This window comes from Balaenoptera musculus, chromosome 1 (assembly GCF_009873245.2).
Source record: "Balaenoptera musculus isolate JJ_BM4_2016_0621 chromosome 1, mBalMus1.pri.v3, whole genome shotgun sequence".
Lineage (NCBI taxonomy): Eukaryota > Metazoa > Chordata > Mammalia > Artiodactyla > Balaenopteridae > Balaenoptera > Balaenoptera musculus.
In genome coordinates, this window is record NC_045785.1 from 117,694,000 (window position 1) to 117,717,126 (window position 23,127).

General features: G+C 44.9%; 2 protein-coding genes across 5 annotated transcripts; both read right to left on the minus strand.

The window, feature by feature from the left end:
- Window positions 1-15,357: 15,357 nt before the first annotated feature.
- On the minus strand, window positions 15,358-16,781 carry TSTD1 (thiosulfate sulfurtransferase like domain containing 1). Its single transcript, XM_036824437.1, has 4 exons — window positions 16,650-16,781; window positions 16,319-16,441; window positions 15,642-15,804; window positions 15,358-15,551 (listed from the first exon to the last, which is right to left on the minus strand). Exons 1-4 carry the CDS (start codon window positions 16,723-16,725, stop codon window positions 15,500-15,502), a joined length of 414 nt encoding a protein of 137 aa, XP_036680332.1. The 5' UTR covers window positions 16,726-16,781; the 3' UTR covers window positions 15,358-15,499.
- A 236-nt stretch (window positions 16,782-17,017) lies between these two features.
- USF1 (upstream transcription factor 1) lies at window positions 17,018-22,792 on the minus strand. Of its 4 annotated transcripts, none has more exons than XM_036832642.1 (11): window positions 22,666-22,789; window positions 20,718-20,810; window positions 20,296-20,345; window positions 20,019-20,134; window positions 19,564-19,665; window positions 19,129-19,324; window positions 18,792-18,879; window positions 18,598-18,656; window positions 18,358-18,452; window positions 17,980-18,108; window positions 17,018-17,784 (listed from the first exon to the last, which is right to left on the minus strand). In XM_036832642.1, exons 2-11 carry the CDS (start codon window positions 20,723-20,725, stop codon window positions 17,695-17,697), a joined length of 933 nt encoding a protein of 310 aa, XP_036688537.1. In that variant the 5' UTR covers window positions 20,726-20,810; window positions 22,666-22,789; the 3' UTR covers window positions 17,018-17,694. The 4 variants fall into 4 exon arrangements, with proteins under 4 accessions (XP_036688537.1, XP_036688556.1, XP_036688546.1 ...); XM_036832661.1 differs by having other exon boundaries at window positions 17,020-17,784; window positions 20,050-20,134; window positions 22,666-22,792; XM_036832651.1 differs by lacking the exon at window positions 22,666-22,789 and adding an exon at window positions 21,899-22,638 and having other exon boundaries at window positions 17,335-17,784.
- Window positions 22,793-23,127: the final 335 nt, after the last annotated feature.

Consider the following 23,127-nt stretch of genomic DNA (forward strand, 5'->3'; position numbering starts at 1 on the left):
AACCCAGATAATACAAACTGACCTACAGACGCTCTATAAACATCACTGAGTAACTGTGGATATGTCCTTTACATTTGTTTAATCAGTCAGCAGAGCTCTGCATTTCAGAATTCTCTTCTCACTGTGACTAACAGTTGGGTGCTGACTAAACTCTCTTTCTATAGGCTATGTTGATACTCAAGCTTTCTGTTAATATTTATACTGTTACATCATTTTTAATTGAAACTCGTGCTCAACACCTTTACTATTTGTAGTTTCCATTTTATAATGATTTTATTTTGTGATCTTAGTATATCCAGGTTGCCTGTGGAAAAACTTCCTGAGCCTTATCTCATTGCAAGTAAGAAGTCCACACTTGTATCCAAAACAGTGGTATTCTCTGACCTTTTGCTTCTTTCACCTTTGTTCTCATTCCTTTGGGCCAAAAGTCTACTTCTGGTTTCACCCAACTTAAAGCAATGTTTATCAAGCACCTATTGGGTACTGTGGGGGAATACAAATAAATATAAACCGCAATCTCTGACTTCAAATGGCTTACAATCTACTTCCAAGACTAATACAGGAAAACAGGACAATATGTAACCAAAAGTTAAACTTTGTATTACTAAATTGAAACAAATATTTGGGTGCCTGCCACTTGGAAAGCTCTGTTCTTTACCCTCAAGGGAATTTAAAGTCTTGGAGAGAGAGACATATACATGAAATTAAGTCAGAGAGTAAAGAGGAGCAGAGAGAAAAGCTTAGAGAGTCACTCTGGGCTGTGACTGTCAGAGAAAATTTTATGATGGGGGAACTTGAGCAGGGGTTTAAAGGAACTCTGAGATCAGTCTTAGAAGGGTAGAAGGGTCATCTTAGAGGTCATTTAAGTCATCCTCTCACCCTTCACAGAAAGGCCAATACAACCACCAAGAGTTTAAACATCCTCTGGTTAAACTCTTTGAATAATTCTCTCTCTCTTGCTTTTTTTTTTTTTTTTTTGGCCGTGTCGCACGCTTGCGGGATCTCAGTACCCTGATCAGGGATTGAACCCGGGGCACAGCAGTGAAAGTGCTAAAGCCTAACCACTAGACCACCAGGAAACTCCCTTTTTTTACAACCCTTAATTGTTAAAATATTCTTTCAACAAAACTGGAATATGTCTCCTGCTTCCAAACACTGCTCTCTGGAGTTACACAAAATGTATCATTATTCTTTACCAATGACAGCCCTTCCTTTAAGTATTTTAATATTCTTATTATGAGACTCCTTTCCTTCTCCAAGCTAAACTATCCTTCAAATAGTCTTCATATTGCTACCCGAAAACCGGGTTCGCCTCTTGGTGGGTGTCGAGCCAACAGACACAACCAAGCCAAAGATCGGGAGAAGGAAGAATTTATTATTACTAGCAGCAAGTAGGGAGAACACCGGGGATCTTTCCCAAAGCAGCATCTCCCTGAACAGCAAAACTGGGGAACTTTTAAGCTAAGGGTACACGCACATTCATAAAGGGGCTTGAGCAGAGAACTCAGCATAGAATTGGGGCAAAGGTCAACAGAGTCCAAGCTTTAGTTGATTGAAGTCAGGAGGGTCAACGTCATCATTCCATCCTCCACCTGGTTGGGGGCCTTAGTTCTTACAGAACTCAAGGATATATTATTATGTATATCCCTTGAGGAGGAACTAGGACTCCGCTTTATCACTGCACTATTGTTTGACGGCCTTTTCTCTGTTCTTGCATTCCTTTGTTCCCTTAATATCATTAATTACTGAGACCTGTTCAAGGGGCAAGCATTGCGGCCAGGCTTAGGTCACAAAATAGCTTAGGCCAAAATGGCTTCTCTTACGTCAAGAAAGCCATTCCTGGTCTCTTTCTCCTGGGACCCCCTAACTTATCTGCTTACAAAATAGCACAGATTTACATGCCACCCCCCAATTCCTCTCACTCCTCTGGATAACCCCTTGTTTATTACTGTACCAAGAACTGAACCAGGCACTGGAGAAACTATCTCTATGGGATGGACAGGTCTCAGTTCAAACCCAGTTCCCCAATCTAGCTACCTTGGCCAGCTCACATCTGTCTGAAACTTTCTCCATCCAGAAGGTAGTTATGATGATGGTAATATGACTTACCTTATGGCAAAATAAGAATTAAATAATATAATTGATGTACTATGCTTAGCACAGGGCCTGGTACATTTTAAGTACTGAAATGGTAGCTATTTTCATCACTCTTATTTACAGTCTAAGAATGCATTTGCAACCCACACACTTATGGTCAATTAATCTATGACAAAGGAGGCAAGAATACACAGTGGAGAAAAGACAATCTCTTCAATAAGTGGTGTTGGGAAAACTGGACAGCTACACGTAAAAGAATGAGATTAGAACATTTCCTCACACCATACTCAAAAATAAACTCAAGGGCTTCCCTGGTGGAACAGTGGTTAATAATCCACCTGCCAATGCAGGGGACACAGGTTCGAGCTGGTCCGGAAAGATCCCACATGCTGTGGAGCAACTAAGTCTGTGCGCCACAACTATTCAGCCTGCGCTCTAGAGCCCATGAGCCACAACTACTGAGCCTGCGTGCCTAGAGCCTAAGCTCTGCAACAAGAGAAGCCACCTCAATGAGAAACCCACGCACCGCAACAAAGAGTAGCCCATGCTAGCCACAACTAAAGAAAGCCAGTGCGCAACAACGAAGACCCAATGCAGCCAAAAATAAAATAAAATTAATTAATTAAAAAAAAAAACTCAAAATGGATTAAAGACCTAGAAGAGAACATAGGCAGAACACTCTTTGACATAAATCGTAGCAATATTTTTTTGGATCTGTCTCCTAAGGCAAAAGAAATAAAAGTAAAAATAAACAAATGGGACCTAACTAAACTTAAAAGCTTTTGCACAGCAAAGGAAACCATCAACAAAAGGAAAAGACAATCTGCTGAATGGGAGAAAATACTATTTGCAGATGATATGATCAATAAAGTGTTAATATCCAAAATATATAAACGGCTCATACAACTTAATATCCAAAAAAAACCCCAATTTTAAAACAGCCCAGATAGACAGTTTTCCAAAGAAGACATACAAATGGCTAACAGGCCCATGAGAAGATGCTCAACATCACTAGTTATTAGAGAAATGCAAATCAAAAGCACAATGAGATATCACCTCACACCTGTCAGAATGGCTATTATCAAAACATCTACAAATAACAAATGTTGGCAAGGATGTGCAGAAAAGGGAACTCTTGTACACTGTTGGTGGTAATGTAAATTGGTGCAGCCAGTATGAAAGTTCCTCAAAAAACTAAAAATAGAACTATCATACGATCCAGCAATTCCACTCCTGGGTGTATAGCCGAAGAAAACAAAAATGCTAATTTGAAAATATACATGATGCATCCCAATATTCATAGCAGCATTATTTACAATAGCCAAGATATGTAAGCAACCTAAGTGTCCACCAGCAGGTGAATGGATAAAGAGGATGTGATTGATACACACACACACACAATGGAATACAACTCATTCATGAAAAAGAATGAAATTCTGCCATTTGCAACAACTTGGATGGACATGGAGAGTATTATGCTTAGTGAAATAACTCAGACAGAGAAAGACAAATACTGTATGTTATCATTATATGTGGAATCCAAAAAATAAAACAAACAGATGTATATAACAAAACAGACTCACAGATAGAAAACAAACTAGTGGATACTAGTGGGGAGAGGGAAGGAGGACAAGATAGGGGTATGGGATTAAGAGATACAAACTATTTTGTATAAAATAGACAAGCAATGAAGATATATTGTACAGCACCGGGAAATATAGCCTTTATCTTGTAATAACTTTAAATGGAGTATAATCTATAAAAATATTGAATCACTATGCTGTACATCTAAAACTAATATAATATTATCAATCAACTATATTTCAATTTTTTAAAATGCATTTGTAAATATGATTATTAATATTATAGAATTATTAACTAATAACATTAATATTATAACTACTAAGTTATTTATAGTCAATTTGCAGCAAACTAAAACCCATAAGCCTTTTATTTTCACTTGGACTACTATTAAATCAGGTCTCTCACATACTATATTTATACTATTGTGTTTTTTTTTTTTTTGTCAAACAAAGCTAAATATTTATTTGCATGCTGCATTATTTCCAAAACGAGACGTAAGGCAGTCTACGATAAAAGACTTACAGAACAGGAGTGAAAACAGAAATGGAGCACAGAAAAGAGAACCGCAACTGCCAAATACAACAGCTGATACAATTCACAAAAATCAATACTAAGTTTGCCTTCAAGCTATCTACTAGCTAAAGAAATAGGGTGTCCATAGAAGAAAACATTTCCTTGAAATATACTCTTAAAAGAAGATCTATTTTAAATATTTTTAGTTGATCCATTTATGCCTTAGGTCCTTATTCAAAGGACGTGGAACAAAGTTTTGCAATAGAAATTTTGAAATGTATGTAAGATGTCCTCAAGCAGGTCGTCCCTGTATCAACACTCAATAAAAGCCAAGCACAGTCAATACGTGATAACTGTTATTTTTTTGATAATTGTTAGCCCAGTGAAGGCACTGGTGGTGGCAGCAATGGTGATGGTGATGGTGGTGGTCGTGGTGGTGTGTGTTTTTGCGTGTCTTGGGGTTGGATGGTTGGAAGGAGAGATATTAGTAAGCTACCTAATGAGACCCAGATATAAAACTTTCAGGGGATTTCACCTGCTGTGGTATAAAGTTTAGTCAATATGGAAAGAAACAACGAAGCAGCATCTCCACATATCGCCTCCATGCCTCCCTGGAGTCTCACAAAGTCCAAAGCTTTAGAAGACACCTGAAGAATAAGCAATTCAATATCCAGCCTTCCAAGAAGAGCCTGAAATACTGACGGTTGGGATTACTGGCTTAAGGAGATTCATGGGCTTTGAGTCCCAAATAATGGCGACAGAGTTGACGTTCTTTTATGCAAGTGAAAAATAGAAAGAGATGTCTGTTTGGAAGGGCTGCAGAAAGCTACTCACTTCTTGGTGTGATGTGTTTTCTCCAGAAGAACACTCCCACCCAAATGAAGTCTTAGCATTTCCTCTTGACATAAGCCTTAGCTATAAGTGCAGACTCCAGTGAATTGTATAAAGTTAAATCAAGAAATAAGATTAAAAACATAGGGTCCAGTAGTCTAGATGGTACAAAGGACTAAACCAGATACACACCGAGTTCTCAACAGGGACATCTCAGGCCTGAGCTGCTCCATCCATGAAACACTACACGTGAGGACAAAAGAAAATGAACGGAACAGCCAAACGTCTGGACACCAATGGAATAGAATAAATGTATGCCTCTCCATCAGAATGTCACTCAACAGTCTTCACATTTGTCTCCAATAAATGAGGAAGGTTGTGGAATTATGCAAAGGTCTTAAGCTTTCAATAAAACTTCTTGACAAATGTAAAATATTAATTCAATCATGCTGTGTAAAGAGGTCACTGTGAATTATTTCAATCAAGCAATATAGCTTCTGAATGGTAAGCAAACCCACGGGAACATTTAGGATGAAATCAGTAAACATTTTGTGGGGTGACAAAACTGTTCTAACAGTAGATTATGGTGATGGTGTAGAAGTCTCCTTCCTGATGTGGGAAAACAAGATGTCTTCAGCACAGGAGTCGACTGAGCTCTTTGGGATCAAATACCAATTTCACATCGTTGACAATGGTTGGCAAGTATTTCAGCGCTGCACTCAGTCCTCCTCTGCCCTCCATGAGTCCCCACAAGCTGGAACTGCTATACTATTGTTTTTAACCAAAGTACATTTTGCATTTATACCCACTCAATTTCATATTTTTTGTTTTGAAAATGAATTAATATACAGAAAAGTATACATGTAATAATGTTAATGATTAAAGTAAACACAAATAACATGTATTCCAGTTATTTCCATATAAAACATTTATGTATATGTTAATATTTACAAAGCATGAAAGTAATTTTGGGGCATGCAAATAATTTGATATTCACCAGGTTCCTTTTCCCATAAAGTTGATTAAATAAATAATAAATTTTAAAGTTTCATTATCATTGACATTTGTTTTCTGTAGTCTTTTTTGAAAGCCAGATTTTGTAAACTTCAGACTGGTGAGTTTGTCTGCAAAGTAGAAAATTCTGGAAGGGACTATTAAATATAAATCTTGATTTTGTCATCCAGTATATTAGCAGTTGCACCTGAATCTGTGTTATGTGCAAATTTCATACACATGCTATCTATGACCCAATTCAATAAGTTAATAAAAATATTGAAGAAGGACAAAGTTGAAAACAGAATCCTTAAGTGACCTCTTTCCAAGCTGGCATAGTACGCTAATAGCAGTCTAGGTATTGATATTTCCAGAGGTTCCTGTTGAGAGATGATGTGCTTCTGTCATTTGTTGGTCATATGGATACCTTACATTTTTTTTTTTAATTTTTATTTACTTATTTATTATTTATTTATGGCTGTGTTGGGTCTTCGTTTCTGTGCGAGGGCTTTCTCTACTTGCGGCAAGTGGGGGCCACTCTTCATCGCGGTGCGCGGGCCTCTCACTATCGTGGCCTCTCTTGTTGCGGAGCTCGGGCTCTAGGAGCGCAGGCTCAGCAGTTGTAGCTCACGGGCCCAGCCGCTCCGCGGCATGTGGGATCTTCCCAGACCAGGGCTCGAACCCGTGTCCCCTGCATTGGCAGGCAGATTCTCAACCACTGCGCCACCAGGGAAGCCTTACATTTTATAATCAATCTTGTTAGTCATTTTGCTTTACTCTCTAGGAAGACCAAGCCCAAATTTGCAATGCAAGTCCAAAAATTGACATGCATTCCTCATTTCACCTGACTTTATCCTGACTTCACCTGACTATGCTATTCAATCTTCCTTAGGGCTTCCCTGGTGGCACAGTGGTTGAGAATCTGCCTGCCAATGCAGGGGACACGGGTTCGAGCCCTGGTCTGGGAAGATCCCACATGCCACGGAGCAACTAGGCCCGTGAGCCACAACTACTGAGCCTGTGCGTCTGGAGCTTCTGCTCCGCAACAAGAGAGGCCGCGACAGTGAGAGGCCTGCGCACCGCGATGAAGAGTGGCCCCCGCTCGCCGCAACTAGAAAAAGCCCTCGCACAGAAATGAAGACCCAACACAGCCAAAAATAAAAATTAATTAATTAATTAATTAAAAAAAATCTTCCCTTAGCCCTGACATTTTTTTTCTTTTATCCTTTTTGGAATGTAGAGTTTTCTGTACATACAAACATACTGTAGTGATGCTGTGATGTGCTACCCAGACTCCCTTTCAGAAATGAAGAACAATTTCCCCAGCTGTTGGCCTCTTTGGGAATTGCCTCCACCAAAGAGAGGCATCTAGGCCAAAGACACGCCCCCTCCCCTTCCCAGGGGAGGGGATTAGATATGTACAGGGATTAGACATATATCTAATGTCTAATCCCTGTAAATTGTTCATGGGTCACCTTGAAAGAAGTGTCAGTGGAATAGTGGAGTAAGCAATAAAACCTATATGGAGTAGGCTGAGGAGAGAATGTAAATCGAGGAAATATAGACTATGGCTACAGGCACCTCAAGAGAGACTTTGCTGAGAAGGGCAGCAGAGAAAAGGAGCAGCAGCTGGAAGGGTGCTGGATGAAGGTAGAGCAGGTATTTTGTTTACATGGAAATGATTGTTGGCTAATGGCAATGACCCAGTAGAAAGGAAAAAATTAATGCTGTATGAAACAAGAGGGGTTAGTTGCGGTACCAAGTTCTTGAGGAGAGAGGAGATGAGATCCAGAGCCCAAGTTAAGGGTCAAAAGGGAGCAGAGACAACCATCCACCATGACAAGAGGGAAGTATATGGTACAGTTGGTACATTTGTTGGTGGGAAGATGATAAAAATTTGGCCTGCCTTCTGTTCTCTGGAGCGTGAGGTGAAGTCATTAGCTAAAAGTACAGAGGAAAAAGGAAAGTTTAGGAGATTGAAGAGTGGGGAGAAGCAGAGACAGAAACTGAACATACTAGGGAAGTGTATTAGGCCTGGTGAGCAGTATCAAGTGCCTACTAGATATTTTGGACATAAATTTAAAGAGAGACCAGTCAAGCTGGTATGAATTTTACTCCAGCTGTTTGACTGCAGGAAAAGTGTAAGTGGTTAGTTGGGTGGGACCACAGTTGGGATTTTCCTAAGAAGTGAATGGAGAAAGCAGCAGGGATGCTAAAGAGTTCAAGGGAGTGGCATTTTACTAATTCTCTCTGTGTCTTTCCAGAGTTTCTTTCTGCTAATATAAGCAATTATAAACACGTATTCATAGTATCTTTTTTTTTTTACACTACATTTTTTTTTTCACTTGAAACATGTCTTGGAGATCCTTCGCAAATATACTGTTTCCTCATTCTTTTTTACAGCTACATAATATTCTATTGTATGCTTATAATGTTATTTATTTAGCCAGTTTTAACTTATAGATACCTGGATTGCTTCCAGTATTTTGCTAATATAAATAAGGTAATGAGGGCCTTCCCTGGTGGTCCAGTGGCTAAGACTCTGTGCTTCCACTGCAGGGGGCACAGGTTTGATCCCTGGTCGGGGAACTAAGATCCCTGCGTGCTGTGGCCAAAAAAAAAATAAATAAATAAATAAAATAAGGTGATGAATAAACACATACATATATCATTTCACACAGGTGCAAGGTTATTTGCTCGATAAATCTCCAGAAGTGTGAATGCTGGGTTCAAGGATATATGCGGTTATTATTTTTATTGATATTGACAAATTGCCCTCCATGGAGGTTGTACCAATTTATATTTACATAACCTATTAGCATATCTATTTTCCCACAGTCTTGCTAAAAGTGTTTTATCAAACATCTAAATTTTTGCTAAAATGATAAATGCAAATTGAAACTTCAGTTTAGTTTTAATTTGTATCTCTTATGAGTAAGCTGAGCATCCCTGTAGGTTTAAGAGTCATGTGTATTCTATGAACTGTCTCTTCATTTGTTTTGCTCACTTTCTTATTGGGATAGTTGTCTTTTCCTTATCCATTTGTAAGGGCTCTTTATATATTCCAGGAATTAGCCCTTTGCGTATGCTATGAGTTGAATTTTTCCCCTGGTTTGCTGTTTGTCTTTTTTTGTTTTTGTTTTCTTTGTTTTTGGCCCCGCAGCATGTGGGACCTTAGTTCCCCGACCAGGGATTGAACCCACGCCCCCTGCATGGAATCTTAACCATTGGACCGCCAGGGAAGTCCCCTGCTGTTTGTCTTTTGACTTGACTTGTGTGATGTTTGTTTGTTTTTGCCACACAGAGGCTTGCTTGTTTTGTATTTTCTCAGTCTTTTCTTTCATGGCTTCTAAATTTTGACTTAAAGTTAGAGCTATCTCCCCCACTTTTAGATAGTAAAATAATTCTTCTTGATAGTTTCCATTTTTACTTTAAATCTTTGAAATTTATCTTGGTATATAGTGTGGGGTTTGGAACTCATCTATCTAATTGCTAACTATTATATATTTTAATAGTTGGTAGGGCTTGCTCACCCTTACTGGTGTTCTTTTTCTAGATTTTGTGGCTATTCTTAATTTCAACTAAACTGATATATTTATGGAACTGAGTCTTCCTATCCAAGAACCTTTTAAGTCTTTTCTTTTGTGCAAGTCTTCTTTTAAGGTCTTTTCATCATGTTTTAACATTTTCTTCATATTGGTTTTGAATTTTCTTGATAAGTTTAGTCCCAGTTATGCAAAGGAATGATGATAATGATGAGCCATGCATGGAATCAACTAGATTAGGAGGAAAATAAAATCATGAGGAAAATAATAGTGAAATTTGGGTAAGGTCAATTAATTGGAAGACTTGATAGGTTGAGGAATATGATTAGGATTGGGAAAACTAGTGGAATAAATGAGCTGGAAGGACTTCCCACTGGGAAATGCTATCAAGTCTGGGTTCTGAAGACTCTCAACTCTGTTGACTCATATTCTCCTTAGAGTCTCTGGCTATGAGCTTAACTGATATTTTCTTTTAATTAAAAAAATCCGCTTTTCTTGTGTCTAATTGTGCTTAGTGTTTTCTTCTTTGGTTAATATGAATTCCAGGAGACATGGTCTATTATTAACATGTAAACACTAACCTAAATGAAGCTGGTGTAGTTGTAATAACAGCAAACAAAATAGACTTTAAGGTAGGAAGCATCACCAGAAATAAAGAAGGACATAATAAGAAAAGGATCCATTCCGGAGGAAGCATAGCAATTCTAAATCTGTAACATATAATAACATAGTCTCCAAATATATAAGTAAAAATGTCAGAAAAAAAGGCAGAAAAGACAAGTTCAAATCATGATGAAAGATTTAAACATACCTCTATAAGTAGCTAATAGAATAAGTAGACAAAAAAAAATCAGTAGAGCTATAGATGTGAACAAAATAATTAATAAACTGGCCCAAACTGACATATATAGAACACTACACTCCAAAACTACAGAATATACCCTCTTTTCAAGTGTTCATGGAACATATACAAAAATTGACCATACACTTGGCTATAAAGCAAGTCTCAACGTGATTTAAATGATTCAAATCACAGTGTATGTTTTCTGACCACAGCAGTGGTTAAATGAGTGTGTAAAAAATCATCAAGCTGAACACTTATATTGTCTGACTCTTCTATTAAATATATTTTCTTTTAAAAAAAACAAAACACTTTTTGGGACTTCCCTGGTGGTCCAGCGGTTAAGAATCCGCCTTCCAATGCAGGGGACACGGGTTGGATCCCTCGTAGCGGAACTAAGTTCCCACATTCCACAGGGCAACTAAGCCTGCATGCCGCAACTACTGAGCCCGGCGCTCTCGCGGGCCTGTGCACCACAACTAGAGAGAAGCCCGTGCACTGCAACAAAGAGCCCGCATGCCACCACGAAAGAGCCCGCACGCTGCAACGAAGACCTGACGCGGCCAAATAAATAAACAAAACAAACCCCTTGTAAGTTAACATAAATAATATTTTTTAAAAAACACGTTTCCACTGCCAGTCATAAGTTCCCTTCCATCAAGTTTCAATGATATCTATGCTGTTTTATTTATCTTCTTGTGTTTACTCATATATACATCTCTAAATCCACACGTTTTAAATGACAGGCACTTTACATATGTTATCCCAGTAAACTTTCACAACCATCCAAAGAGATAGTCTTTTAACCCCCATTTTATAGATAAGGAAAATGAGAAGCGGAATAGTTAAAAAGTAACTTGCAGTGACCACTAAGTAGTGCTGAGTCAGAACTGGAACTCAGAACTCTGATTCATAGCCTTTGCTCTTTACATGATAACATGCCATGATACCATTCGTGAGCGTTATTCCCAACTTTCACCCCTTGCATTTTCCCCGCTGGGAATTATTAAACACCGCAATAAAAATTCAACATCTATTGAGTACCTCCTTTATTCCAGGTTCTGGTTTCATTCTTGGCCATACAAAAATAAACTAAACAGTCCCTCCCCTTAAAGAGTTCAGTCTAAAGGGGAAGAACCACGTAATTTATAATACAGTGTGTTAAGTGCTACATAGAGGTGTGTACCTTATCCACCATTCTCCTGTTTCTTCTGTCCTTCATGGATCAGTTATATAATCTTATCTGGTTATTTTTCTCCCTTTTCCTTCAGTTTACAAGCCCTCTAGATGAAGACAGCAAGCATCCTGCCAAATACATTCTTCTAATTTTTGTGAAATTTAGTGTGGCACAAAAGAGGCTGGAAGCTTCCCAAACAGGGTAAATGTTGAGTAAAGGCCAGGGTCAGAAAGGAGTAGGGTCTACTTTGGCCACTAAAGAAACTAGCCTGATGGGAGCTGGCACTGAAAGATATGTTTGAAAAGGCAGGGTGATGTCAGATGCAGACTAGAGACTGCTCGAAATGCCAGACCAAGGCATGTGCTTGAGCCACTAGGCAACAAGGACCTACTGTAAATTATTAACTCTGACTGATAAGATTAAAATGTTATTTTAAGATTGCTCAGGCAGCGATGTTTCAGAAAGACTGAAATTAGAAGATTCTGAAAGTGGCGAGGCCAGTGATGCTCAACAAACACCTATTGAGAACTCAGATCCCAGGCACTGGAGGTAAGGAAATGAAAGCCAGTTCCTGCCTTTGAGGAGTTCACTATCAACTAAGAGAGATAAACAACCAAAACGTAATGTAGTAGATATGATGACACAGTCAACACAAACCTAGGGTAGATAAAATATGGTGAAAGAGGGGCTTCCCTGGTGGCGCAGTGGTTGAGAATCTGCCTGCCAATGCAGGGGACACGGGTTCGAGCCCTGGTCTGGGAAGATCCCACATGCCGCGGAGCAACTGGGCCCGTGAGCCACAACTACTGAGCCTGCGCGTCTGGAGCCTGTGCTCCGCAACAAGAGAGGCGGCGATAGTGAGAGGCCTGCGCAATGCGATGAAGAGTGGCCCCCGCTCGCCGCCACTAGAGAAAGCCCTCGCACGGAAACGAAGACCCAACACAGCCAAAAATAAATAAATAAATTTATATTAAAAAAAAAATATGGTGAAAGAGAGGAGTCTGATGTAGCATGGAAAGAGAAGGCAGGGGAAAGACATGGAGCTGGTAAGCTCTAGCTCTTCAGCCTCACCTGCTGAAATAGTTAGCTATGAGGAAAGAGAAAGAGAACGTTAAAGGGCAAGGTAATGGGTTGGCACAGCCTATCAAGATTATGAACCATATAGTTAATGAGAGAGAAAGAGGAATGTTCTCTTAACAATGATCAAGCCAGAGGGCGTGGTCATGCAGTGGGCCAGCTCAGTTTACTTCCAGGATCCTCTCTAACCCTCATCAGCTAAACTGAAGAAAGCAAGTAGTGTAGGTTGGCAGCCAGGAAGGAAGCTAGAAAACTAGTTTAGGTGCTAGAAGATAGAAAATGGTTACCTAGAAAGAGATTAGGGATGGAATTGACTGGAAAAGCACCCTAGAGAAATTTGGGGGATTTCGGTGTTCTGTATCTTGCTTAGGATGCTTGTTACAAGTAAGCATACGATTGTCAAACCTCAATGAACAGAACACTTAAGAACAGTGCATTTTAGGGAATTCCCTGGCGGTCCAGTGGTTGGGACTCTATGCTTCCACTACAGGGGACATGGGTTCAATCCCTGGTCAGGGAACTAATATCCCACATAACGTGTGACCAAAAAAAAAAAAAAAAAAAGAACAGTGCATTTTATTGTAGGTAAATTATGCCTCAATAAAAAAAGAAATCAAATTACAAAACTTGAGGAGGGAAAAGAGAAAACTAGAACAGTTAAGACTCAAAGAGGGAAATTAGATCCCATGAAAAATTTCCCAACCAGTCTGAGAACCAAAGGAATTTGGGTATTTGGGGAAAGAGTAACTGATACCTATTATTTGCCAGACCCTAGACTAGACTCTTTCACATATTTCAACTTTATCTCCGACCCAACAATATCCATCTAAGCTTGGTATTTTAACAGTATTATGACTCTTTCAGGGAGAGAGTGAAATAGGTCTGTGAAAGGAGGTGGAGAGCTCAGATGAATGGAAGATTTTGTACAGTGTGCAGTGTAGACTGTGAGATAAAAGATGTATGAGGGCTGGGTTCAGTCCCCCGAAAGGCAGAAGGGGAAGAGGAAAAGGTGAGAGCAAGGCAGGGAATACAGGAAATGTCTGAAGGAATTTCTCCAGAAACTTGAAAAATCAGAAAATTGGGTCCATCTCTGGCTCAACCTTTTCTTCCACAAAAAAAGGAATAAAATTTTTGTAAATCAAACTTAAGAAGTCAAAACTCTGCCATTAAAATATCTAGAAGGTCTGGAACCATATGCATTAAACCAGGGGTCCCCAACCCCCAGGCCACGGACCAATACCGGTCCGTGGCCTGTTAGGAACCGGGCCACACTGCAGGAGGTGAGCGGCAGGCGAGCAAGTGCGTGAAGATCATCTGTATTTACAGCTTCTCCCCATCACTCGCATTACCGCCTGGGCGCCGCCTCCTGTCAGCATTATGGTGAGTTGTAGAATTATTTCATTATATATTACAATGTAATAATAATAGAAACAAAGTGCACAATAAACGTAATGTGTTTGAATCATCCCAAAACCATCACACCCCCACCCCTGGTCCGTGGAAAAACTGTCTTCCACGAAACCAGTCCCTAGTGCCAAAAAGGTTGGGAACCGCTGCTTTAAACCATGAACCATGCTAGAGGGAAGTTATATACCTACTGTATAGTGTTGCATTTTATCTCAGTGAACATGTGCTTTTTCTTTTTTCTTTTTTTACCAGTTAAATTTTGTTAAATCCACTGTGGGATCCGAGAACAGTGTTGCTAAAAACTGGGACCTCTTTCTGCGGGCACAGGAGGAACTCCTCATACCTGTAATCTCTGTTTGACACAAGTGTAGGATTAAGAGTGGCATCCATTTCTTCACGCGACCTCCTGGGAGAGCCCTTTCATTTCCTCAACCCAGTGACAAAGTCTGAGGGAAGTGAGGTTGGGGCTGGAGACCTTAAGATCTAGAGCAAGCGTAGGCAAACTTTTTCTATAAAGGACTAGATAGTAAAAATGTTAGGCTTCGAAGAACATACAGTCTCTGTTACATCTATTCTGCCATTTTAGCACAGAAGTAGCCATACACAATATGTAAACAAATGGTCATGGCAGCAAGACCAAGTGGGGCCATAGTTTGCTGATCTCTGGTCTAGAGCAGTGGTTCTGGCTCCTGACTGCACATCAGAATCATTTGAGGGGCTTGTAAAACCACTAATGCCCAGGTCCCACTGCCGAGACTCCAAATCTGAGATGGGGCCCAAGACTTTTTTTTTTTTTTTTTTTTTTTTAAAACTACCAGGTGGGGACTTCCCTGGTGGCGCAGTGGTTAAGAACCCACCTGCCAATGCAGGGGACACCGGTTCGAGCCCTGGTCCGGGAAGATCCCACATGCCACGGAGCAACTAAGCCAATGTGCCACAACTACTGGGCCCACGCGCCTAGATCCCGTGCTCTGCAACAAGAGAAGCCACTGCAGTAAGAAGCCCACGCACCACAACGAAGAGTAGCCCCCGCTCGTGGCAACTAGAGAAAAGCCCGCGTGCAGCAGCCAAGACCCAATGCGGCCAATAAATAAATAAACAAACTACCAGGTGATTCTGAATTATAGTCTCTCAGCAAACGGCTGGGTGTTTTCATTTTTGTTTTGGTTTTGGTGTGTGAGGGTGGAGAAGCAGATGAATGCTGGAAGAAGAAGAACCTAGGGCTGAAATGAAGTCTAGATTAAGATTAGAACTGTTTTCAGTCCACCTGACAAATTAAGTGCTTCCAATACTTTAATTAACTGCTCTTTATTTGTTGCTTTTGGTGCACAGCACTATAAGAAGTTGCCCAACCCAGCAAGTCAGCCCCTTCATCACTCTTAGTGAAGGAGGCCATGGGCGGGTGGAGGGAGCATTCAATAAGCCTCCTGCTACCTAATCTTCTTTCTGGAACCATTCACTATAGGCCCCTTTGTAGTTCCGAGCCCTGTGGAGAAAAAAGAGGGGTGAGGGAAGGACAAGCCCAGGAGGCAGTCCCCAGTCACGCCCCAGCTAGCGATTCACACCATCCCCATACCCTTTGTATCCAAGGCCCAAGGCCAACTGTGTGGCCTGAAAGCCCCGCTTGCCCCTCTGACAGAAGAAAATGAGGTTCTCATCTTCCAGCTTTGGTTTCTCGGTGGAGTACAAAGCCTTGAAAGCAGCTGGCTCCATCTGCAGGGCAGTTTCCAACTCTGACACTGGGAGGAAGAGTAGAGAGGACAGAATGGAAAGCCGGCAGTTTGGCAATCTCAGGCTCTGAGGCTGGGCCTGGAAGGACTGGTCCTGTGGTCGAACAATCTCCAGGGGGCCCCAAAACAACACACGGTGACCACCACCCCCCAACCTCAAGGACAAGATACAGCCTACCTGCACAGGAAGTCAGCCACACAACCTTTGAATGGAAGCCACTTCCCTAGTTTGTGAGAAGGAGCAGGCAAACTCAGGCATTCAGCATTGGGGAGATCGAGCGTGTACAGAAGCTGGCCTGCCACTTCCTTGTCTCCCGTTATCCCCTCAAACTGGAAGGGCCAGTTCCGCTGCCAGGATCCGCCTCCAATCAACCCTTCTTAAGGGAAGTTTGGGGGGCTACCGGAATACAGGAGCCCCGTAACCAGTGCCTTCCCCACACCATCCTAAGTGAGGTCCCATTGGCTGAGACTCTCCTGGACGGCCTCTACTCCACCACCAGGGCTTCTCCTCTCAATCCCATACCGGGGATGTTGAGCGCCCCAGGGATGGTCCCAGCTGCCGCCTCCTCCCGAGATCTCACGTCGATGAGCTGGGCCCGGCCGGAGGCTAGGAGCGAACGGAGTTCGGGGAGCAAGACCGTGGGCTCTGAGGAAGGGGGCACGAGAGGCTTGAGGGGAGCAGGTCTGCAAGGCCCGGCTGCCGCAGCACCCCCTCACCTGGCCGCGCCCCAACCCGGCGGGGGTTGCGCGAGGACCCCCTCTGCCACGCCCCTTTGCGCCTCCCTCCGTGTGCACCTCCACCGGGGGGCTCCACGCGCGGCCCACACGAGATCCCAGGTCTCCCCTGCAGGTACCTCTAGCCATGATGCGCGCCGCAAATGCGAGTTTCAGGAATGCGGCCCCGGCCAGCCCCCTGGGCGCCCGCAGCATCTCCCGCGCCCTCCCGGAGCCGGAACCGGAAGCGAAGGCACCGCCTCTCGCATAGCCCCCTGTGGCCCCGGTTCCCGGTGGCCCTAACACACGCCCGCTAGAGAAATCTTCGCGATTGCCGGGCGTGGGCGGGCAACGACACACCGGTCTGACGTGTGTCCAACAGGTAGCAGGACTCAGAGTCCAGGAGCAGCTCCCCACCCTAACCTTGGCCCAACCCTTACTGGTCAAAGCACAATGTGCCCCCTCCCTCCCGCCCTGGGGCCCGCAAAAGGAGAAAAAACGGAGACAATTGTGGCTCTGAATATTTTATCTTAAAAAAAAAAAAAAAAGGAAAGAAAGAAAAGGGGCGGGGGAAAAAACCATCCCCACAAGGGGGTAAGGCCCCCAGTGGGCCCTGCCTGTTGTTCTCCCTGGCTCCAGAGACTTCTGCGTAGGCCTCAGCTGCTTGCCTGCCAGTCTCCTCTTCCTGGGGCAGCAGCCACTGCTAAGCATCCTATCCCCACTTCTTGCTGAAGCCTGTTCCCCAGAGTCCTCAGGTGCACATCTGAGCTCCAGGGAAAGGGAGAACCAGTGGAAGCGCCAGTGTCCTGGGGCAAGCCAGAGCTTTGCTTGTCAGCAGACCCTCTGCTGGCACTCTAAGCAAGCACAGGGCAAGCCCCCCAGTTCAGTGTGTCCAGTGTCCAGCATGGAGACAGCACATGCATTGTGCAAGAGGAGCACAAGGGCCCAGGGGCTGCACGGTGGGGTTGGGCGAGGATGTCAGTACGCATCCACGTGTGTGTTTCACACCACTGCAGGCTGCTGTATCACAGGGCCTCAGTTCAAAGACACGCCTTCTGAACTCCCCCCAGTCCCACGCCAGAAGTGGGCAGTGAAGGAAAGGGCACGGGGTTAGCCTGTTGCTCCTGGGCCATCTGCAGTTCTCTGAAAGGGGCTGTAGGGCCCAAAGCCTCTGAATCCCCAGAATTAGTTGCTATCACTCTTGATGACGACCTCTACTCCGTGGTGCCTCAACTGAGCTCGTAGCAGCAGATTCTTGTTTTTAAGATCTTCCACCTACCATGGGAAGGAGGCAGTAAGGGAAATAGGTATAAAAGTTGGCACAGCCAAGTCCCTGAACTTACTGGGACCCCCACCAGTGAGGAGGAAAAGATAAAGCCCTCTCTGTGGAAAACAAAATAGGGAGGCCCAAGCTGGGTTAGTGGTTAAGGAGGCTGAGGACAGCTATACTGAGGGTAGGGGGGGTCTGACCTGCTGTCGAAGCACATCATTGTCCAACTGCAGCTGGTCAAGCCCCTGCAGTTCTTCAGACAACCTGTGGTTACTCTGCCGAAGTTCCTGGATATAATCACAGGCTTTGGATAGAATTCCACCTTTACTCTGTAAGAAAAAGCCAACAAAATGAGGACTAGGATATAGGCTTCCTGGCTTGCTTTCCAAAAGCATGTTTACACTTTGGACCTCATTTTCCCTTAAGGATGGTGAAATAACATCTCCCAGGGATTCAGGAACCTCAGAGAGAGATAGGAAAAGACTACTGCCATGTGTGCCCACTCTCTACCATTTCTGGAAACAATACCAGGAGACAGAATTCAGGCATCTTGCCCACTACCAGGGTCTTTCCATGACCTGGCCAGACTTGGTGCTCTCCATGGAGCAGTCTGGGATGATCTTGGACAGCTGTACAATCCAGTTGTTAATCTTGTCTCGGCGGCGGCGCTCCACTGTGGGGCAAAGTAGAGGACAAGGTGACTCAGGGAGAAGTCACCAAAGGCCCCAGGGTAAAATTACCTAACCTCTCCCCTCAACATCACTGCTATCCCCAATCCCACCAGACAGCTCCAAGCTTCAGACGCAGATCATACCTACCTTCATTATGCTGAGCCCTGCGTTTCTCATCCCGAGTTGTCCGGGGAGCTTCTGACTTCCTAACAACAGAGCCCAGAGCGGCCAGAGTGAGGGAGGGTCAAAAAATGAGATTGGAGTTTGGGGTGAGGAATTACACCAAATCTGGAAGGAATCAAGACCATTTCTGGTAACTGAAAAGAAACAGGGTTACTCACGGGGAATAAGGGTGGGTCCTGGGGGCAATAGAGCGCTGGCTTCCTCCTTGCAACACTTCTTGTGGTGACATCATCACAAAGAACTGACCTATGAAGATGCACGGTAGGTTCTGTCAGGACATAGGCCTAGGAACCTCACCAAGCTCTAAGGCCAAGGCCCTGGGACCCTCCTCTAAAAAGGACATACTGCCTCCTGCTGGAAGGGCAGCCCCAGACTCACTGCCTGCCCAGGTCTTTGTGATCATTAAGGGATCATGAGTAAAGGCCCACTGCCCACCAGCCATGTCCCACAGCCTATCCTAGCCCCTCCAGCCAGCATCCTCACATAATATCTCACCAGTGCCAGGAGGGGTCGCCTGCCCCAGTAGTGCCTCTGAGCCCTGGGTGGTAACAACAGCCGCCGTACTCCCCGATGTGGTACCCCCTGCCCCATCTCCCACTGCAGTGCTGGGGAAGTAAGTATAGTGCGTCTCAGCAGCTGTCCCCTCTGTGTCAACTGCATCATCACTCGTGAACGCACCCTGGATCACAGCCTGGGAAGGGGAGCAAGAGAACGGAGACAAGTGACAGTTAAATACTTCCCATGAACTACTCTGCAGCTTCTATCCCTTGGGAGGAGGGAGGGAGAAACATCCAGAAAGGGAGAGTCCAGTGCTTTGGGTCAAGGCAGCCCTAGATGCTTCCCTATCCCTAGCGACACCTATCCTATTGGTTCCCTTCTTCATCTTACTACTCAGAGCTCTAGTCCCCTCTGCAGCCCACACCCCTGTACCTGGGTCATGGATTGAGTGGCAGGGTAGCCACTGATGGCACCAGTCCCCTCAGTCTGGCCATCCAGCTGCCCCTCAGACACCTGGATCACCCTGTACATCACCTAGAGGCGGGGAGGAAAGGGGAAGGAGGGGGAAGAGGGAACAAGAGAGTAAGTGCTAGGGATTCCAGGGTCCCTCATAAAGCTTCTCTCGGATAGGGCCCCCAAACAAGAATCCTTCAGAGACATATATTTAGCCATTCCCCCTCCTTTCCCCATATAGAGCTTTCAGCGTAGCCCCTACCCCACACCAATCTCTACTCCAAACCTCATACTCCATCCCCCATCCCCTTCCCCCCAAATAGTCCACATCTTCACCTCATCCTCCAAACCAGGTTCTACCCATGACAGGTTCAATTACCTCCCTCAATCCCAACCCCAGGTAACACCTGCAGCCACCTGGCCCCCTCCCTTACCTGGCCCCCATTTTCAGTTCGGAAGACGTACTTGACGTTGGGGTCAGGGAAAGTGGCAGCTGACTGGATGCTGGCGATAGCCACACTGGTTGGGTCCTCCCCAGTTGCCACTGCGCCTGAATTAGGAAAAGGACAAGTCTGTGAGTTACTGCTTTTCTCCCTCTGTTGCACTTGCATGTCATTTAAAAGAAGCTTGCACAGGTGATAGGCCCATGGGGTAGGGGAAGAGGCCACGATGGGCTCTTGGTCTCAGCTCAGTTCCGTTTCTCCCACTCACCTTCCTGAATCTGCACTGTCCCCTCTTCCGTTTCAGCTGTTTTCTGCTGCCTGTTTGTGAAGGGACAAGAGGAAGAATAAGGGAAAGTGAATTAAAAGCTCACTGGCCCAGTAACATATGGCTCCCAAACTCATTGGCATTCCCAACAGGTGCTAGGTTAGGTTAGAATAACAAGAGCTAGTATTTACTTAGCACTGAGCTAAGCACTTAACAGGCAATATCTTACTTAATACTAAGAACAGCACTATGAGTAGGAAGTACTACTTGCATTTTATAAACTGGAAACCAGATCACATTAGCAGGGTGATGTAGCTGGGACCTAAATCTAGGTCTGCCTGACTCCAGAGCCAGTGCTCTTAACCATTTTGCATTCTCCCAGGCCTCCCATCTCCCATCCCAGACCCTACCTCTTCTTCACTCACCCCTTCATCTCTCTGTGAGGGGGCACATCCGAGGAATTGGTCCTTCTTTGGAAGTCTTCGTATCTCCTGCCTCACAGGCCTGAGTGCTAAGTCCTGGTAGGAATCAGGGAGTCTAGTGAGTCCAGGAAACTGAAAGCTCCCCTGTTTCTAGAACCTAGGCTCCCTGAAGACACATCCAGGAACATACACCAATCATCTGCAGGCGACAATAGGCTTTCTCCATTCTGATACTGAGGGCTGGCTACAGTGATTGGAAAAGCAACTCTACAAATGGTGCTCCGCGTCTCTCCAATTATCACTCCATCTCCTGATGGAGAGGGAATAATTATACTGCAAGACTGAGAAACAACATATTTCTGGATGGATTATTATTAAAGCTATTACGATCTGCCATGACATGGGGATTAGGAAGGGCCATGTTTAGACCACAGCTATCAAAAAACACAGGGCCGTGGATGCTGACGCTTCTTTCAGCCTCTCAGGCACATACTGTACCTGTCCTCAAATCTAGGAAAGGGAAACCTGAAACCCATTGGAAAAACCTCCGGAACCATAGAGACCAGACTTGGCCCTCGGGCCCCTTTCTACTGACAGGGCTCTTGTTTTGGGGAGTCCAGCTTTATGTCATTCATTAAAGACCCTAAAGCCCAAGTGTATCATCTTCAGGCTCCTACTATTTTATTCACCAAGCCTTCCTGTAGCCTTTTAGCAACACAGTTGCTAAAATGTTGCCATGACAACTCCAAATCAACTGAGCCTCAGCAAAAAGGGGCGAAACTCCAGGTTCGGGGTTCGGAAAGAGAAGAGACAATGGGGGAGGAATCCATCTACGAGGTGCCTGCCTTAAGACCGTTGACACCCGGGGCGGGGGGCGCGGACTGGGGAGGCGGGCAGGAAAAACAAAGGGCTGAGCAGACAGATGCCTCCAGAAAGAAACAGCTATATAGTACAAAGCGATAAAATAATCCCGACAAGAAAGGGGTAAGACTTTTGTAAATCCTCTACCCATAAGGTCCCCCAGACCTTTATCTTCAGCGAATGAGCCATGGAAAGCTTGTATCCAAAGCGTTAACCAAAAAAAAAAAAGGAACTGAAAGTGAAACTGTCCGGAGGAAGTAGCGCTGCAAGAAGATCCCAGCCCCTAAGGGAGAAGTAGCACCAGTGTTTCGAGACCACCTTACCTCTCCATCCTCAAGCCTGCGGAGGAAGTGCCCCTCTGAGGCTTGCAGCGCTGACAGCAGAAGGAGGCAATGAAACAGAGGCCAGGGCACAGGAGGCGTCTCTATGGCCCACAGCTGTCAGACAGGGGCAACCTCTGAGGACACCCAGTAACGGGATCAGGCTACTTATTCAAATCTTATGTGGACATCGGGAAGCATTTCCTGAGCATTAGGGGTATGCGACACGGAAAGCGGGCTAGCATGTTGTGGCGTGCACGCTCAGGGAACGAGGGCCCTGCAAGAGCCCTAAGTCTCGACACAAAGGGAAAAAGAATCAAGTTCGCAAAGAAGTCAGGCGCCTAGACCTTGCCTGAGAATGCGGCGTCTCCCTGCAGGCCCACCAACCAGTAGGCGCTCAGCAGCTGAGCGCCGGCCAGGCGCGAGACCAGGAGCCCGCGCGGTGACCCGGCCAGCCCGGCCGGGCTCACCCCCAGCCTCTGCTGCTCCGCAGAGGTAGGAAAGGACACCGGGGGCTCAGCGGGCCCCGCAGTGTCCGGCCCAACGGCTCGCGGATAGCAGCGCGGGAGGGCGGGGACGTGTGCGCCCGGGGGCGGGGAGTGAGTTCGGCCCACAAAAGGGGGAGATAACGAACCAGGCACGGCCCCCTCCCTCAAAACAAAGGCTTCCGCCCCAGACGTTCCTGAACCTAAAAAACGGAAACAAAATCGAGGCTGCTCTGCCTCGCCGGCGCACCCAGTCTCCAGACTCCCGCCGTGTCCTGCACTCACCGGCCAAGGCAGCTTCAGCCGCCGATCTCCCCCCAACCGTGTTCTCCCTCTCCGGACTGGGGTATCTCCAAAGACAGCTGATCATGCGCACTCCCGGCCCGCGCCCATGTTGGTGAGGGGCGGAAGTGTCTCTCTGGACCCGCCCAGGCTACTCAGCCTCTGAGTCGCCCCACTTCCGTTCGCTCCATCTTGATGAGGGCTTGGATGGGGCGTGTTGTGGGTGTTGCTGGGTCAGCGAAGAAGCAATGCTGAGGGATTTCGGGAGAATGGCCTTGAAGTCCTAGTCGCTTTCGTCCTAGTCCAAGAACGGGAGAAGGACGACTAACTTGGTGCTACCATTTTTCTGATGGACAGTGCCTTTTTAGTTCCAGGAGAAGGGAGTGAGAGAGGCCAGCTTAGATGAAGAGAGGGACATCGGATGGAGGCGCCATCTTTAACAAAGGACATCTTTTTTAAGTTTTC